At 53.2% G+C, this 18,780-nt stretch overlaps 1 protein-coding gene across 8 annotated transcripts; it reads right to left on the reverse strand.

Annotated features, from left to right (window-relative positions):
• Positions 1 to 262: 262 nt before the first annotated feature.
• Positions 263 to 16,055, reverse strand: NIBAN3 (niban apoptosis regulator 3). Of its 8 annotated transcripts, XM_037028823.1 has the most exons (15): positions 15,836 to 16,055; positions 14,456 to 14,586; positions 12,770 to 12,895; positions 12,040 to 12,154; positions 9,625 to 9,792; positions 8,911 to 9,026; positions 8,725 to 8,829; positions 8,349 to 8,511; positions 7,498 to 7,688; positions 6,004 to 6,162; positions 4,871 to 4,987; positions 4,681 to 4,788; positions 3,731 to 3,842; positions 2,326 to 2,409; positions 263 to 628 (listed from the first exon to the last, which is right to left on the reverse strand). In XM_037028823.1, exons 1-15 carry the CDS (start codon positions 15,888 to 15,890, stop codon positions 588 to 590), a joined length of 1,791 nt encoding a protein of 596 aa, XP_036884718.1. In that variant the 5' UTR covers positions 15,891 to 16,055; the 3' UTR covers positions 263 to 587. The 8 variants fall into 8 exon arrangements, with proteins under 8 accessions (XP_036884718.1, XP_036884714.1, XP_036884717.1 ...); XM_037028819.1 differs by lacking the exon at positions 12,040 to 12,154 and adding an exon at positions 11,538 to 11,652 and having other exon boundaries at positions 8,349 to 8,829; XM_037028822.1 differs by lacking the exon at positions 12,040 to 12,154 and adding an exon at positions 11,538 to 11,652 and having other exon boundaries at positions 8,725 to 9,026.
• Positions 16,056 to 18,780: the final 2,725 nt, after the last annotated feature.

Consider the following 18,780-nt stretch of genomic DNA (forward strand, 5'->3'; position numbering starts at 1 on the left):
TCATTGAAAGTTCTCTCAGCCTGAGAAACTTGATACCAAGTTAAAATTTGGAGCAAGTAAACAAACCCAAAAGGCCAACAGCAAGCTGAGATGAATATCTGTAACATGACACAAAATACAGAGTTATCAAAGATCAATAAGAAAAAGATAAAATCTCCTGAAGAGAAAAGTAAGTAAAACCATGAAGAGGCAATTCAACTTAAAAAGAAATCTATAAACATACAAATGCCCAATAAGCATTTTTAGATTTATTTTGGTCATCAAAGAAATTCAACATAAAAAATTAAAATGTGTGTGCCTATGAAATTGACTTTTCTTCTTTCATGAAAATTCCTAATGTTTGGAAAGGATATGGAGAATATGCACAAATATTCTGGTGGGAATATAAAAAGGCACAGCCTTTCGGAAAAAGAGTGAGGTGCAGGAGAGGTGGTTATAAAAGCCTTGAGGTCATTCATATGACTCAGAAATTCCACTAGTAGACATTTATCCACCGGTAACGAAGATGGCTATAAGCAGGATCAACTCCAGAATGTTTCCGGGGGCAGCAGTGGGCAGAGGGGCTGGACCTCAGTGCAGGTGCCTGGCTACTTGGGGCAAGTCCCTCTCTGAGCCTCAGTTTTCTCATCTGTAAAATGGAAAGTGTCATAAGGATGCTAAAAAATTGGACACATCAAACGCTTGGCACATAATAAATGCTCAGTAAATGGGATACTATCAATAAACAATTTATAAGCATCTAGAACATAAGTGAGCCAAAGAGGAATGGAGCTTCGAGAGAAACTAAACACAGCTCCTAAACACATGAAAAAAATGCTTATCTTCACCTCCAAGGAGATGTGCTTATAAAAATGATGCCAAGACACCATCTTCCACCCAAAGGGTATGAAAAATTCCGAGTCATCTGACAGCCTGTGCAGCCTGTGGGGAGATGGGTCCCTGCACGTGGGTGAGGGGGCTCAACCAGGGGGGACCACACTGATGGAGAGAGCTCTGGAGACCACTACTGGGAAGACAAGCACGTGTGCTCTGAACCATGAGATTTCACAGTGGGGGGTTTACCCACAATGACCTGCACTCACCTGAAAAGTAAGTTTGAGGTCATACCCTCTGACATTACCTGTTAGAGGGAAAGACTAGAAGCAAAACCTATCATCACTTGGATTCTGGTTAAATATATTAGGGAGTTCACCTACAAACTCTCACTGCCAGTTGCAAATCAAAAAACATTCTGACACCCAGAAGTCTTTGTACAACTGCTTAATCTTTGTTTATCCCAGTGTGTGTGTGATATCGGTTTATCTGCAGCAACTGACTGTGAGAAACTGTCCCAGATATGCACTAGTTAGTTATAGCTGCATTTAAAAAATGGCCCCCAAAATAAGCAGCTGAGCCCTGGCTGGTGTAGCTCAGTGGATTGAGCACAGGCCTGTGAAGTAAGGGGTCACCAGTTCGATACCCAGTTAGGACATATGCCTGAGTTGCAGGCCAGCTCCCCAGTAGGGGACACATGAGAGGCAACCATACATTGATGTTTTTCTCCCACTCTCCTTCCCTTCCCCTCTCTCTAAAAATAAATAAATAAAATATTTTTAAAAAAATAGCAGCTGAAAACAATGCACGTCTATTATCTCAGAGTTTCTGTGGGCAAAGAACTTGGGAGCAATTTAGCTCAGTGGGGCCCCGAGGCTCTCGTCACAGCCGTTCCCAAGGAGCTGTGAGCCCCTCTAGAATCCCTGCTCCCATCTTGCAGAGGCCTGGCTCATGGGGAACCCAGGGGTCCCATCACCACGATCTCTCCTTTCAGTGTTGGGGGCTAGTAGCTGCTGGGAGAGGCCCCACTGAGTTTTGGCCACACGAAATGGAACACAAACTCATGTGCATGTCAGAGCCTGGGCCTGGAGGGTCCCTCTCCATCTCCCACTGCTCTTGTTTACCATGAGCTTGGCCAGACCAGCCACATCAGGGGACAGGCAGATGCTGTTCCATCCAGGAACCTATACGTTTTAAAAAGATTTTATTCATTTATTTTTAGAGAGAGGGCAAGGGAGGGAGAAACAGAGGGAGAGAAATGTGATGTGTAAGAGAAACATCGATCGGTTGCCTCTCACACACCCCCAACCAACAACAGAACCCTCAATCCAGGCTTGTGCCCTGACCGGGAATCAAAGTGGCAACCTTTTGCTTTGTGGGTAGATGCCCAACCAACCAAGCCACACTGGTCAGGACAGGAACTTACACTTTCAACCATCCCGTACACTCTGTAAAGGCCTCCCTACCTCCAGAAATTCACTGGCATGGCCCAAGAACCTGTGAGGTCCTCACCTGCTTGTGCCTGGTTCCACGGGACTTCTGAGCAGCCATCCGGAGCACAGGACACATCGCTGGCACCCAGGGCCTTTTTCAATTCTAAAACAACAGATAATCCCTGGACTCACCTGGAAAAGCCCTGACATCAAAGGGCTTCCATGCATTCTCCCACAGAAGCCACAAGAGGGTGAAGGGTGGAGGAAGTGGCTCAAGCAGGAGGAACCTGAACAAGTAAGTGGCTTCTCTGAACCTCTCTCCACGCCTGTGCCCAGGGCAGACACTGCTAGCTGATCCCCAACATCTTCACTGATTCGGATGCTACCAGCTCCACCTCAACACTGCAGACATCACAAATTCATTGAGAATCGAACCCCTGAAGACATGGAAAACCCCTGGAAATGGAGGTGGGACCTGTTTCTGGATTTTTCTTTTCCAATCAGAGAATAAATAGCCTTTTTCCATTTCAAGTGGCTACCCACGAATGGAGCCGCATCCTCACCCTCACTTCCTAGCTCCCAGAGCCCTGCCATCACCTCTCAAACTGCTCTGGCTGTGTCCCTTCTTCTTCTGTGTGTCCTTCAGATACATCTGGGACGCCTCCCCTTTCTCTGCCCTCCACCCCCAGGTTGTGCCCCCTCCCTCAGATTTGGTGACACCCAGGCCAGCAATTCTGGCACCTCTGCTCCTGCCTCATCCTCATCACTGGGCTCTATCCTCTCCGTGGCTGTCGCTGCTTGGGCCCATCATTTGTCCCCAGGACCACGCCCTCAGCCTCCTCTCATTTTCAGTCTAGCCATTGTCACCCTCTGCTCACACACCCTCCATGACACCCTGTTGCCTGCCCAAAAAAGTTTAAACTCCTCTGCCTGTCATTCAAGCCCCTGCATGTCCACTTAGGCATCCCCCAACCTCCTCTCCTGTGTCTTTTCCTGCGTGGATGTGGTGACATTCTTTAAATCTCCATCACATACTGCTCTGCCTCAAGTTAATGCACACGTGGCAACAGTGACAGACACTGCATCGTGAGTGAATAGGCAAAGCAGGAGGGAGGAGAGATGGTTCTGGAGCCTTTCCCCAGGGCAGGAGATCCTGCGAGGTCTACCCCAAGTCCAAGAATTCCTGGGCCCTCAGTGTCAGCCAGCAGACACATGGGCAGTGATCGTTGAAAGGCTACCGTGAATGTCCATCTGCAGTTGTTGAGTTCTGAGAAGGCCCACACCCCCTGAGAGCCCCGTTCCAATGCCCTCGTTCAAGGAGGTTCTATCACTGCGCCTCTAGGCTTGTCCACCTCTGTCCTGGTCTGGGCCTTCAGTAAAAACACTAGTGTTCACAAGAAGTGAGGCAATGGGGACCATGGTAGGGCTCAGTATACACAGCCAGGGGTCACCAGGCTCCCCTGAGCCATAGGGGGTGGGCTCACCTCTGTCAATCCTCTGCAGCAGGGCCCCCCGAATGACATCCTCATAGATACCCTCGATGGTCAGGGCAGGGCTGCCCACAGCAAGAACCTCCCCTTCGAACTCACGCAGCTCCTGGAATGCAGATGGGTGCGGGCTGGGCTGGAAGAGTGAGGAGCTTTGTGGGTGCAGCTCCAGCCCTGATCGTAAGTACCTAGGTGGCCTTGAGCCTCACCTTACTCATCTTTAAAATGGACTCCTTGACCCGTATTCTCACAGTCGCTGTGCAGACTGATGAAATAAAGCACATCCCACTTCCACAGGAATAGCACGGATGTCTCCTCTAGAACCCCCCAGCCACCTCCTCTAGAGGATCCTATTAGCACCTGAGGCCAACCCCTGCCCAGTGCCTTTAAGCCCTGTGTGGCCAGGCCCCTGTGACCCCTCACATCTCTTTCCCACCACCTCGCTCACCAACCTCCAGCCACACTGGTCTCTTCGCTGTTCCCCCAACACGCCAGGCACAGGCCTTCCTCAAGACCTTTGCACATGCTGTGCCCTCTGCCTGGAATGCCCTTCCCCAGGACATGATTCATGCCTTCAGCTCACTGCCTCTCAAGCATCATCTTCCCAGGGAGAGCCTCCATGACCATCTGCCACCCCCCACCGCACACACACGCACATGCAAACGCACATACTCCCTCTGCCTCCTCCCTTTTCTGAAAGCTATGTTACCAGCTAGTATGTGTTGCATGTGCCCTCACCCCAGCTCTCAAGTGGCAGTTATTAAGCACTGTCATGGGAGAAGCAAAGAACATTGTGGGACCCCAGTGGAGCCCCAGAGTTCAGAGAACAAAAGTCTTCAATTGTCGCAGTAGTTCTGTGAGAGAGCGAGCCCTCTGCCCACTTTACAGAGAGACACGGATGCTTGGTCACCCTGCAGGACCTGCCTGCAGGCCCCCCATTCACTCACTGCTTTGCAGCTTGGCTCCAGCTGGCTTAGCACAAAGGGCAAAAAGATGCAGATCTGCCACCCGCGGACGAACCTCCTCTGCGCTGAGCTACTATCCGACTGGAACTTCTGCATGACACACACAGTGGCCAGTCCAGTGGCTATCTTGGCATCCAGGCCCATGCCCATGCCCTCCCCCCACAGGCCTCACCTTTAGCACACGGCCCCTGACTTTCTCCAGCTGCTGGGCAGCCTGGATGCAGTCCAGGGCGGTGGTCAGACACTGGTCGGCTAGCTGCAGGAAGGTGGCCACGGCGTCAGCCATGAGCTGCGGGAGCAGGAACTGGGATGACTCCCGGGGAATCCACCCTCTGGCCTCATCAGCCTTGTTCCTGCCCAGCTGACACCTTCTCAGCATCCCATCTGTCCCTACCAGCCTCTTCCCTCAACTCCTTGTTTCCTGAAATACTGGTAGCACCTCCTCCTCTCAGAACCTAAGGGTCATCCAGTCAGTGGGGACCTATGTGCAAACTGGTAGAAAGCATCCTCCCCTCTGGATGATGGTGCCAGGGTGCCCAGCTTGGGGAGCAGAGAGCTGGCCAGAGTTCAGCCTCCTGTCCCTTTCACTTGCCACATCTATTAGCAGGTTCCAACTCCTTGGCCTTCAAAATACACCTGTTTCTCTCCACCAATAGCACCCAGCTAGTTCAGGCCTCCTCCACTTCTGCCTCTGACAGCCCCTGCTCCCCATGGCAGGAGGGGCTTCCTAACCTTGAATTTGGTTACAACCCTCCCCAGCTTACACACCTGCTATGGCTTCCCATTGCCCTTTTGACAGAGCCCAGCCGTTTAAGCCCATACTGAGGGCCCGGACCCATATGCCCACCCACCTCACTGGCACATCTCCCACCGTTCTGCTCTCCTTTGAAACTTACAGCCCAATGTCTCTAAACTGCTTTATTTTCCCCAAAGGCAGACAAGCTTTCTCACTTCCCAGCATGTATACACACTGTTCCCTCGGGCCAGGACATGCCCCAACTACCATTTGTCCCACTGCTGCCCCAGCTTGGAAGTCCTCTTTTCCTGAAAGTCCCCCAGCCTGTCAGGAGAATCAGGAGTGTCCTCAGGGCTCCCACGGCACCTTGTACACCCCCATCACAGCTCTGCCCCCCACATGTGGTCACTGCCTGGTCATGGGCTCATGTCCACATGACACTGAGAGCCAAGCAAGAGAAGGCCAGGTCTGTCTCAGTCACCATGATCTCCCCAGGATGCACCTGACACCTGCTCAGTGAAGGCTGCTGCCCTTGCCTCCCAGCCTCCCTGCCTCCCCCTCCCCCACACCTGCTGTGAGAGATCCTGGGCCCCAAACACCAGACTCCGTACTCCAGAGAAGCCAAATGCTGCCACCAGCTGCCCCAGGCGGCCCCGGCTCCGCTCGGCCTCACGGTAGCAGGTCTGCATCAGCTCTGGATCCCACGGCATCTCACCGAATGAGTAAACCTGTGCTCCAATGGCAGTCAGATGAGAAAAACACCACCAGCTGATGGAAAAACAGGGCCAAAGACCTCACAGCCAATTCATCAAAGGAAAAACACAAATGGAAACGCATCTTATTTTGGTTATTACTACAAAAATGCACAACGAAAGTAACAGTGAGGTATGGGGTGATGGACATAAAATGCTAAAACCTGGAAAAATGGTATTATGCAGTACTGGCATGATTGAGGGGAAATGGGCACACTCAGCCCTTGTGACACTTACCCCAACCACCTGATGGCTTCTCTGTGTTAGGCCCTAGGCCTGCACAGATAGAGTAATCTAACACCATCTGTACCTCTAAGGAGCTCACAGAAAAGTTGGGGGAGATAGAGAATCAACCACAATGGTGTATAAATGCCTTCATGAAGAGAGAAGTGCAGGCAGCTGCAAGGACAGAGAGAGGCCAGGGAAAGTTCCTGGAGGAGGTGAGTATGAAATAGATGTTTTCCTGGCTGGTGTGGCTCAGTGGATTGACTGCCAGCCTGCGAACCAAAGGATCACTGGTTCGATCCCAGTCAGGGCACTTGCCTGGGTTTCAGGCCAGGTCCCTGGTAGGGGGCATATGAGAGGCAACCACACAATAATGTTTCTCTGCCTCCCTTTATCCCTCCCTCCCCCTCTCTCTAAAAATAAATAAACACAATCTTAAAAAAAAAGAAATAGAGGCTTAACAAGTTGAAGGTTGAAGGTTTCTTGTTGTATAGTAGAGGTCATTTAATGTCCGAAGGACTGAGCCACCTGTGTAAAACAATTCTCTGGGGACAGGGTGGGCTCTGGCTAAACAGGAATGTCAAGAGTAAGAATTTGGGGGGAAGGTGGCTCCAGACTGACATTATAAAGTGCTACTCTTGTCATCTTACTCCTTCCCCGCGATTTAAACTGCACCCCATCCCCCACCTCCCAGCCAAGTAGCTCAGTTGATTGGAGCGTTATCTGGATGCGCCAGGGTTGCAGCTCCTATTTCCTGTCAGGTACATGCAGGGGTTGGCCAATGAATGCATGGGTAAGTGGAGCACCAAAAGTCAATGTCCTTTCCTCTCCCTCCCTTCCTTCCTTTCATTCCCCCCCTCTTTCTCTCTCATTGGTAATTTTTTTTTATTTTAATTTTTTAAAAACTGGGCCCTAATGACCATATATCATCGCGATCCACAATAAATAAAATGCCTCCTAGAAAAAAAGTTGTTACGAAGTTTTTCAAAAGATAAAGTTGTCAAAAAACAAATGCAAGGTTCATTCATGCAATTCTTCTATGAAGTTAACACTCCACCCAAAATAACCCTCACCCCTAGAGCTCACCTCCTTCCGCAGCCGGGTGCTGGAGGGGCTCCCACGCAGGTGGCGAGACAGGCGGTCCATGCCCTGGACTAGGAGTGTCTGCACCGCCGCAAGTGCCGCTTCCACGGTGTTGAGCAGAGTCTGCGTGAGTCGGGGCAGCTGCGCGTCCACCTTTCTGCGCAGGCACGATTCCAGGGGGCCCTGGACCTCGGCTTCGAGTGGAAAACACTGGCCTGGGTCTCCTTCGCAAGGTACTCCGCAAATGGAGTCGTGGGGAGACCCTCGGCTCAGCAGGGTGAGGTGGATGGGAACGCAGACTCCGGATATTCTCTCGACCCCATTTCACTGATAAACAGGCTACAAGTGCGATAGGGTCTGCTCAGAGGCGCATGCCGGAAAGGCAGAGTCCGGATTCCATTTGCGTTCTTTTGGAACTGAGTGGAGTGGAAGCCACCTCCGCCGTCTGACTGAACAACCGGGGTTGACATGCCACTGCTAGTGTCTCCTCTACTCTCGAGACAGGGTCTCACCCGCTCCATCCCTGCCCTGACCCCTTTTTCAGGGCCCAGCCCTCTTTCCTAACCCCGCCGTATCAAGTCAGCCTAAAGGCCACGCCCATGCCTCACTTTGTCCCCGCCCTCGTGCCACGCCCTTTCATTCTCTGGTCGGATCCCTGCCAATCTTCCGGTTCCATATTCTAGGCTCCACCCCTTATTGCCACCCTGCTCCTCGTCTTTCACTCAGACCCCAACCCGGTCCCACGCTGCCCAGGCCCCTCCCCTTACACCAGACTTTTCCCTCTTCTTCCCCGGGGTCTACGTGCCCAACCCCACCTAGGCCACGCCTCTCAAGGCCCGCCCCTCGGGCCTCACCCAGAAGCTTTATTGACACGCGCCCTCGCAGACTCAGAAGGTGGTCCACGTCCGGGCGGATAGTCCTATCCAAGGCCGCGAGTAGTTCGTCTTTTTCGGGCTGGAAAGCGCGGAGGCCTGCAGAGGCCCCGGCCAGGACGGCGGCGTAAACTGCATCCAGGAGCTGCCCAGACCAGCCCAGGGGATCCCATGGGCCAGGAGCGTGGGAGACAAATGTGGCGGGGCAGAGGGACGGGTGGAGACAGAGATGCAGAAAGATGTGGAAAGAGTTTAGATAACGGTCGGTGGGAAAAACGAAGCGGGGTCCCCGGATCGGCCCCCAACCTCTCCACGAACCCCGTGTGTCCCTGCTCCACCTCCGCGATCCTGCCGGTACCTCTGTCCAGGCCCGGGCCCTGGCTCGGCCGGTCCCCCGCAAGCCCGCCTGGGTCTGGGCTTGCAGCACCTGCAGCAACTCCCGCATCAGCACCGCGGTCAGCACCTGCAGAAGAGGGGACCCTGAGCTCCGCTGAGGGCCCAGAAAGTTTCTGGGGGTCCCGGTGCGGGCTTGCGCGGCACTGACCTCGGCATCCGAACCCAGTGTCATGTCGTCGTGGCAAAAGTGGCCTTTGTGCTGCCGGTAGAGGCGTATGGCGTCCAGGAAGGCATGGGCGGCAGGGGCCTGACTTCGCTGCAGGACTGGGATAAGGGCAGGGAGGCGGCTCCTCAGTGCCTGCCCGCCGCTCCCCTGCTGTCACATCTGCCCAGCTCCCCAGCTCCTCAAGAGGAAGAAAGCCTTCCACCTCCTCGCCAGGTCCCAAAAACCCAGGTATCACCCACCTCCAGACCTTTGCACAAGAAATGCCCTCCGCAGGGATAAAGCTCCCTCAAGACAATCATCAGCCCATAAGGAGCCTTTATACCGTGTAGGAAAAGGCATCCCCTACGGGCAGTCACGACCAAGTTGCGCTGCAGACCCCACTGCCTCTCCATTTACGTACATTCAGTCAACAGCCTACCCAGTTGTATAAGTTGGTTCTGCTCCCCTGTATCACCTGTTTAGCCTCTCATCTTTTTCAGACTTCAGCTTTGTCATTAGCCTTCCCTGATCCCCCAGGGGATGCTCCCACAAGACTGTGTCCCCATCACAGCCCTATCCCATCTGTCTCCCCCCACCCCACACCTTGTTTTATAGATAAGAAAACAGATTTAGAGTGGGTCCCACAGCCAGCAGGGACAGAGCCGTCTGACCCCAGACTCCAAGCGCCACCTCTGCCTAACCTTCCCTGGGACCCACCTGTGCCACGAAGCCGGATGCCGCCCTGCAGGGCTAGCCTCCATGCACGCTGCATCTCCCCTGTGGCTGCAGAGAAACAGAGATGCCTTCGGAAGGGGTGCTGCAGGAACAGGGGAAAGTTCACAGGCATTTCCAGGAGAGGGTCAGGCTCTTCCTGTGTTTGGTCTCCTGAAAGCAAACAGGAAGTCACATCTTCATTCATTCATTTGTTCTACAATTATTCATTCACTAGGAGGAAATAACCACGAAATACTTGGAGGAAACCCTGGCACAGGCAGTTGCTCAATATGCGTGATCCATGCTATTATAACTACAGTATCCTTATTCCAGCTCCATCTCAGATGAAGATGTGCTTGGGGCAGACATGAGCAATCCATCCCAGCACTGCTTCCCGGCCTCTGCATCCTCCTCAACACAAGGTGAGCCACCAGCAACCTGTCCTAGTTGACATGTGATCTGGCCCCTGCTTCCCGGGGAGTGCTGGAGCCAGCCATGCCCAAGTTCAAACTTGGCCAAACCATTTTCTATGTGTGGGGCACAGTTTTTCATCTCTCTGATCCTATAAAATGGGGTCAAAAGTAGGTTCAAAAGTGCTACCAATGACCTAGAATGGTTGGGTGGACACAATGATGAGTTTAGTTTTGGTTAATATATTTTGGGTTTCCTATATGGGCAGTGTTTTGCTCTACATTCTAGAGTAATACACACAGACTGTGGTAAAATATAAAAATCCAGAAGGCAGAATTTCCTGGTCATCCAGCCCTTCAGCTGTAGGCCCCAGGGATAATAATAGCTTTTAACACTTTGGGGGACATTACTCTGGATTTTAAAATCTGCACAAAGGTTCGTGGAGTTCACTTTTGTAACAAGATGGAGTTTTCTGGCCTTCAAGTGGCCTTTTTGCTCCCGCACACGTGTGGAACACCTCCAGCAGTGGCACAGCTCTTTTTCCGAAGGGTCTGGCCATATTATTTAATCAACCCCAAACAACGGTATGTGAGCAGATTCCAGTGTTGGCAACATCCTCATCATTTCTGTAGACTGTCCTCGTCCGTGCATGTGCATTATTTGGTGGCAAGATAGCTCCTCAGTGAAGCGAAGGGTACAGTTCTGGCTCTGACCCTTACTAACTGTGTGACAGTCCTCAGCCACCCTGTGCACATCTGTGGAATGAGGTAGCAAGAGATGGGGCTGCCTGCTGGGGAGGCTCAATGTGATAACACAGGCCCTCGCCAGACGCATCCAGCACAGTCATGCTGCTCCTTTCCCTGTTCCTGCACAGTGCATCATGGGAGGGAGAGAGAAGAGAGAGAGGGGACAGGGGAGGGAGAGGTGAAGGGATAATGGAGGAAGGGAGAAGGAAGAAGGAGGAGAGAAGAAGGAGCAGGGGTAATGGAAGGAGGGAGGGAGGGAGGAAGTCACAGAAAAAGAAAGAGGAGTGGTGGGGGAGGAGAAGAGAATATGGGAGAAGGGAAGGAGGGAGAGCCCTGCTGGAAACGCTGGGCGGAACACCACACCTGGCCCCAGGTCTGTGAGATGTCCCCACCCACCAGCGCCCAGCTCCCCACAGGCTTGCCGAGGCCAGGTTTTGTTTTTAGCCTTCGCTGCTCTGATTCTGGTCCAGTGACCTACCTCTCTCACTCTGATGAGAGGGGGTGTTTCTCTTTCTCCAGCTGGGATGCTTACCCAGAAACAACGCTGCCCCACAAAGGACACTTGGCAATGTCTAGGGGCATATTCAGTTGTCACACGTGGGGTGGGGGCTGCTATTGGCATCTAGTGGGTGGAGAGCAGGGATGCTGCTCCACACCCTGCAGTGCCCGGGGCGGCCCCCACTGCAGAGAATGATCAGGCCCCAGTGTCAACAGGGCTGAAGTAGAGAAACCTGCTCTCGGGGTCCCCAGGAGCCTTACCTGGGGAATCTGGGCAGAGAGTGTCCAACAGGTGGAGATATTCACGCTGGGAAGTCAGGACTGTGTACCCTGTCAGGGCCGCGGAGCCCAGAGGACGGCCCCCATGTTCATACTCCTATAAAAGGTGTCCACAGAACTGCTTTGGGACAGGTCTAAACTGTGGCTTTCGTGTCTCAGCGTAGGATCAGGGGAAGTCTTGTGGTTAGCTGGGGAAATCCTCCACCTCTCCTCCCTGCTTCCACCCCTCTCCCCCCCCCCCCCCGCTCCCCTCTTTCCCCCTCCTCCACACCAGANACAAGGGACACTTGGCAATGTCTAGGGGCATATTCAGTTGTCACACGTGGGGTGGGGGCTGCTATTGGCATCTAGTGGGTGGAGAGCAGGGATGCTGCTCCACACCCTGCAGTGCCCGGGGCGGCCCCCACTGCAGAGAATGATCAGGCCCCAGTGTCAACAGGGCTGAAGTAGAGAAACCTGCTCTCGGGGTCCCCAGGAGCCTTACCTGGGGAATCTGGGCAGAGAGTGTCCAACAGGTGGAGATATTCACGCTGGGAAGTCAGGACTGTGTACCCTGTCAGGGCCGCGGAGCCCAGAGGACGACCCCCATGTTCATACTCCTATAAAAGGTGTCCACAGAACTGCTTTGGGGCAGGTCTAAACTGTGGCTTTCGTGTCTCAGCATAGGATCAGGGGAAGTCTTGTGGTTAGCTGGGGAAATCCTCCACCTCTCCTCCCTGCTTCCACCCCTCTCCCCCCGCTCCCCTCTTTCCCCCTCCTCCACACCAGAGGACCCAGCCTCTGCGATGTGCTGGGCCAGTCCCAAGTGCTGAAGCAGATTATCTATCTCATCCAATCAGTACCGCCCTTGCCTTGTAGACCATCGTGGCTCATTTCACAGAGGTGGTAACTGCCTCCCAGGGCAATGAGTGACCTGAGCAAATTCCCCAACCAGAAGGCAGGACATCAGCATGACATGCAAAGACCTAACATGGTTTCAACCTCGGCTCTGCCAATGACCATGAGTAAGCCCCAGCCCCTGTCCTGGGCCTCAGTCTACCCACCTGGCAGAACAGGAAATGGTCGCTCACCCCAGACCAAGCAAACAGAGTCCCTTGATTCAGGAGAGATGATTGGAAATAGGAGGGGTGGCTATGCTGGTATCCGGGCCCCAAACCCATGCTGGGGAAGGCAGGATGGAGAATCTGGAGGCCAAGGGACACAGGCTCACATACCTCCTTGTGGCTGAACCACTCCAGGCGGCCATCCCCACGCAGGACACAGAAGATTGGCTGCCACTGGGGCGGGTGGCCCTGCAGCTGGATCAGGGGCCCTCGGTGCTCACGGACTCGGGGCAGCTTCTGTGGAAGAAGAGACCCTCAGATGTCAGGGCCACTGGCCAGTGTCCAGGTGTCCAGACCACCTGGACAGTTCCCACTGTGTCCCAGGTGCCACTAAGTACAGGGCACTTGATACTCAGTGAGTGGTTCACGAATCAATTAACTGCAATTGTGACATTTTGATTGATTGGCAGGGTGGTGGGGACTCAGGTGTTTGCTAATAATTCTCCCTTACCTTTTCCCAGCTGAAAATTATCATAAAAATATTGTCACATGCTATTATTAAAATTATATATAAAGTAAGTATTGTATAAAATGCTCACACGAAGCAAGGGGAAGTCCCTCCATGCTGCTTGAAACCCAACATCAGCTGTGCCCTGGCCCAGGTGGCTGGTGCCAGCAGGTGGCATAAGATGCAGGTGGTGGTGACATGGGGGCCCATGATGCCCCAAGAGAGGCAGGGAGGGCTCTGGGTGGGAGGGGGCTCTGTGTCCACAGTGCCATCTGAGAGAGGTAGGAAAACTCAGAGCCCTGATGGGGCAGGGGATCCAGTGTCAGTAAGGAGTATGAGCTCCGACTTCAAATCATGCCTCTGCCTCTTGCTGGCTGTGTGACATCAGACAGGTCACTTTGCCTTTCTGTGCCGTGGTTTCCTTGTTGGTCAAAGACCCATCTCCAGGGCTTGTGAGGACTGAAACCTGCTGAGCATATGGAAGCCCTGGGGCCACTGCCAGCTCAGCAGACATGTGGAGCTGGGACCAGGTGGCTCCAGGCTCCTTCGTTCCATCCATAAACTGTTCCTGCACCCCTACTATGTGCAGACACCCTGTGGGCATCAGGTGTGGGGATGCAGGGGAGAGGAGACAAAGCCTGGTCGCTGCCCTTGCAGACCAGACCCGTGGAGGTAACTAATGTATGACCTGGGGCTTTGCCGGAGAAACAGTGGGATTGGGGTCTCAGAGAAGGTTCCTGACTCAGGTGGGGGCAACGGCAATCCAGGAAGGCTTCTTGAAAGAAGACATGGCAGCTGAAGCACAAGGAGGAATGGAAAGTGCACTAGCAGAGGTAAGCGCAGATGCAAAACCGTGGGTGTCCAGCAGCCATGCTGCGTCCTTGAGCGTGGCACTCACCCAGGGCAAGCTTTTTCCAACCTCAGGCCTCGTGCACTAGCTGAGCCCTCTGCCTAGAGCGCCCTTCCCATTCCAGTTTCCAGATCTGACTCCTTCTCATCCTTTACATCTCAGCTCAGAGGGGCCTCCTGCACCTCGGCTCCCCACCCCCAACAGCGGCCTTCCTCTTCTGAGCACCTGTCAGAAGTTATCCTGTGTCATGATATGTTAACTTGTTTGGGGTCATTTTCCCCAATCGGACTGTGAGCCCTCCAGGGCAGAGTGGGGTCTGTCTCAGTCTCTGCTCTGTCCCCAGCATCCGTCCCAGGATGTGCCAGTAAGTGTTATAGTCACCCCAGGTTGTGGCACCAGCAAGGACAAAGGCATGAGGGGGGCCACCCCCCACACTGAACCGACAGCCTCCGCAGCCTCACTCACTCAGCAGCCCCCCACCCCTGTCTGGGGCACCCACTTTGCTGTGGAGCAGTTGGCATCCAGCCAGCTCCTGGGGTACCAGCTCCCGGGAAATCTGCCGCAGGACTGAGGCTGCTAGCTGCACGCGGTACTGGGGCAGGAAGTTCTTCATCAGGGCATCCACCTGGCCTGCAGGGACAAGGGCACAGTGAGGTGGCTGAATCAGGCCACCTGCCAGAGGAAGGCAGAACTGGGTGAAGTAACTGGTAGGCTTCTACCCTCACCCCGAACCCCAAAGCTACCCCACAAGACATGCTCCAAATTCCATTCACCCCTAATCCTCTGCTGCCTGTTTCCATCAGCATGAGGGTGGGGTGGGTGTTAAGGGACTCTGGCTTAATTGATAACTTGCATAATAAACTTCAATTATACAAAGCATAGAATTTAATGAGCTTTCACATGTGTCCACACTCAGAAACCTCTGCCGTGATCAAGAAAATGAACTGTTCCATTGCACCTGAAGGTGTTTTCATACCCTTATGTAGGGAAATTTTCAAAATCTTTTAAAAACCTTATCCTAGTGCACGGGAACTTTCTGGGGTGACAGGAGTATTCTGTATCCTGATCTAAGAGGTGATCACGCAGCTGTTAAGGTTCTTCAAGCTGTTCTCCTAAGAGGTACTCCCTCAACTGTATGTAAAACATACAGTCCATTTTGCTGCCTGGAATTTGGACTCAATGACTGGAGCTTCAGCAGCCTTTATGTAACACAGAAGCCACACATGGTAGAAACATGACATGGAATAAGTTGGGTTGTCTGACTTTTATTGGCCTGCCTGCCCCTGTACCTCTTGATAGGAGAGAGAAATAAATTTTTGGCTTAAGCCACTACAGAAACAAAAATCTGACATTTGTGTAATTGTTTTTCGAATCCATTTGTGCAATGGTAAATTGACCTTCTTTCCTGATCTAGATCATGAGCTCATCATATTCCCAGTGCCCAGCACCAAGTACGTACTCAACCATGTGGAGGATGAAGGGCGCTAATCATTCACTGTCTCAAATCAGAACTGCTGCTCGGTGCCCAGGGTCCACCCAGAGGGACCTACTGGTCCCTGACCTCTTGGGAGAATCACCCCCACAAGGTCTGACTAGGCCCGGGGCACCTCCCACCTGGCCCATGCCCCCCCAAACCCATGCCCTGAGGTGGGTTACCAGATTGACCAAACAGAAGTACATGAAGCCAGTTAAATTTGAATTTCAGGTAAATAAGGAATTATTTTTTAGCATAATTATGCCCTCATGCAAAGTTTGGGACATACTCACACTAAAAAAAATCATCCATTGCTTATCTGGAATTCACATTAACAGGACGTCCTAGGTACCTGACAACCCTGAACCCCCTGCCCCGACCCCAACCTTCCCCACACCTGCTCACCCCTCAGGTGCTGCTGCTGCCGCTTGTCCAGGGGGCTCGAAGGCCGCCCACCCATCCTGCTGCAGTGTCTCAGGATCCCCTAGAGCAGAACAGACACCCCTCTCCACCCCACGGCTCCCCAGGTTCCTCTGCTCAGAGGCTCTCTGGGAGCAGGGTGGCCTGTGAGGAGCCTGGATGTTGTGGGGACAAACACCAGGGGCCAGATCCCAGAGCTTGGCCCCCCATGTGTTGGGGGAAATGGGGAGGCCCGCCCCCTGTCCTGCCCCACCCTGCACCTGCGTCCTCCCAACTCCCCCGAGACCAAGGCTGCTGGTTTCTGTAGGGGCGACTGGGGCAGCCCCGAGAGTGGGTGCAGGGGTGGGAGACAAAAATCCTAGTTGGCTTTGGAGAGGGGTGCAAGGCCGCTACCTGGCAGGACTGGGCAACCAGTTGTTGGTGTGGGTGGCAAGGAAGAGAGGCTGGGCAGAGATAGGGCATCTACCCCACCTCTGGTGCCCACCCCCACCCCCGCTGTGGCTCCATGCTGGGCAATGCTCGGGGAATTCAGCCCTGGTGCACCCCTCAGGAGTCTCCAGGCTGGGGAGACAGAGCTAGACAGACACCCCCAGTCCCTGGGGTCACCGATGGGGCTGGGAGAGCAAATGCTGGGGTTCCAGATGAGGGGAGGGTATGGGTGTCCAGTGGGGGCTGCACTGATTCCTCCCTCACCCCCAGCACCCTCCCCAGCCCCACCAAGCAATCACTAATCTCCATTTCATTCTTTCTTTTACATATTTTTTATTTATTGATTTTAGAGAAAGAAGGGAGAGACTGAGAGTGAGAGAGAAACATCAATTTATTGTTCCACTTATTTATGAGTTCATTGATTGATTCTTGTATGTGCCCTGACCGAAGGTACAACCTGCAACTTTGGCGAATCAAGATGATGTTCTTACCAACGGAGCTACCCAGCCAGGACCATTTCATTCCTTAAGTGACTCGAAGGTGCCTTTCTTCCCAGGCTGCAGCACACCCCAATGCCAAGCCCTGACCTCTAGAACCTCCTGCAGCTGCCCATGCCCTCGAGGGAAATACCAGATCCCCTGTCTCATCTCTCAATGGTTCCCTCCAACTCCCTCAGCTCCCTCGGCTCCCTGCAGCTGCCCCCGGTCCCATGGACCATTGTGGGAATGCCATCCAAACTGTCAGATAGTGATAAGGGGGGAGAGAAAATGGAACAGGAGAGGGGAGACAATGCTGGAAGCTGGGAGGGGGCAGGGAGGAGATGCTGCACCAAGACCTGAAGGAAGTGAGGGCCCAAGCCATGCAAAGCCTGGAGGAAAGAGAGCAGGCAGGGCCCCAGCACTCACAGGGCCCTGAGGTGGGAACAGCACAAAGTGGGGGGTGGAAGAGGGTGAGTAGGGGCAGATGTACAGAGAGGAGCATAGGGGTTGCCTGGGCCACAGGGGGTCTTATGGGCTCACAGGAGGGGTAGGTTTCCCTCAAGGTGAAAAGGAGTCTCAGGCAGACCTGGTGCAGGGACAGCGGCTGCCCTGGGGAGAGGAGCACAGGAGAAGTGACATGCTCCAAGCAGGGTCCCCCCTGTGGGGCCCCCATGCCGGTCTCATCATTTTCCTTCTGCTCCAGGGGTCATGACCACCTGTGCTTGCTCAAGCCCATGGCTGAGAGGCCTTCAACACCCTCCTCCGCTTTTCTCAACCCATTTCCTTCCACTCAGGCCTTGGCCCACTTCCTCCCTTTCACGACTGAGTGACTGACCCCAATAGGACGTTGAAGGACACTTCTCTTTCTGGGGTTTCAGCTTCGAGGTTTCAATAACCACGCCCCCTTCAGGTGCCTCTGCGGGATGCCCCCCCAGGTCCCCAAACTCCCCTCTCCCAGTGCCCACCAGCCTCCCCACTGTGGTCCCTGGAGCAGAGAAGCTAGGTGAGCCGAGCAGATGCAGATGCTGCAGTCCTGGCACGTTCAAGGCTCTGAGCAGGGCTGCGGCAAGGCTGGGCCCAGAGGCCAAGGCTGGCTCCGTGTGCCCTGGGAACTCGGCCAGAGTGAGTGTGCAGTGGCCTGAATGGTAAGCCCCCCCAAAAGGACACATCCACAGGTCACTATCAAAACACAGATTATAACAAGTGGTGGTGATGACATGGAGAAATTGGAACCCTCATGTATTGTTAGTGGGAATGTGAAATGCTGACTGGCCGCAGAAAATAGTATGACAGTTCCTCAACAATGAAAAATAGAATTATCATGTGACCCAGCATTTCTGAGTATATCCCCAAAAGAATGGAAAGTAGAATCTCAAAGAGACATCTGTACACCAACGTTCATAGCAGCATTATTCACAAGAGCTAAACCATGGAAGCAACCCAAGTGCCCACAGATGAACGGAGAAGCAAAATGTGGCCTGCGCACAATGGAATGTTATGCAGCCATTAAAAGGAAGGAAACTGTAACACATGTGACAACCTGGATGAATCCAAGGACATTACACTGAGTGAAAGTCAGACACAAGACAACTACTGTATGGCCCCACTTATATGAGGTCCCTACAATAGTTATACTCAGGAACAGAAAGTAGAATGATGGGCGGGGGAAGGATGGGAGTTAATGTTTAACAGGGACAGAGTTTCAGTTTGGGAGGACGGAAAGTGGGGGTGGTTGTGCAACTGTGCTACTGAACTGGATACCTAGAAACGATGGTGATGGTAAACTTTGTGTTATGTGTATTTTAACAAACACACACAATATGTCCATGTCAATAAGGAATCTCAGAATGTGACCTTATTTGGAATAAGGGTCTTTGCAGATGTAATTAGCTAAGGGTCTTTTTTTTTTTAAGATTTTATTTTTAGAGAGAGAGAAGGGAGAAACAGAAGGAGCAACATCAATGTGTGAGAGATACATCAACCAGTTGCCTCTTGCACACCCCCCACTGGGGACCTGGCCTG

Source organism: Sturnira hondurensis, unplaced genomic scaffold, assembly GCF_014824575.4.
Source record: "Sturnira hondurensis isolate 20B ecotype Veracruz unplaced genomic scaffold, ASM1482457v3 Scaffold0020119, whole genome shotgun sequence".
Taxonomy (NCBI): domain Eukaryota; kingdom Metazoa; phylum Chordata; class Mammalia; order Chiroptera; family Phyllostomidae; genus Sturnira; species Sturnira hondurensis.

Bases quoted from the DNA above. Each gene is read 5' to 3' on its own strand.
- NIBAN3 (XM_037028817.1), bottom strand. From the start codon at position 15,890: ATGGGTGGGCGGCCTTCGAGCCCCCTGGACAAGCGGCAGCAGCAGCAC. The intron at 12,896-14,455 runs GTGGGTGCCCCA...CTTCTTCCACAG, and splicing joins GCCAACTGCTCCACAGCAAA to AAGCTGCCCCGAGTCCGTGA. The intron at 4,789-4,870 runs GTGAGGCCTGTG...TGTGTCATGCAG, and splicing joins TCAGGGGCCGTGTGCTAAAG to AAGTTCCAGTCGGATAGTAG.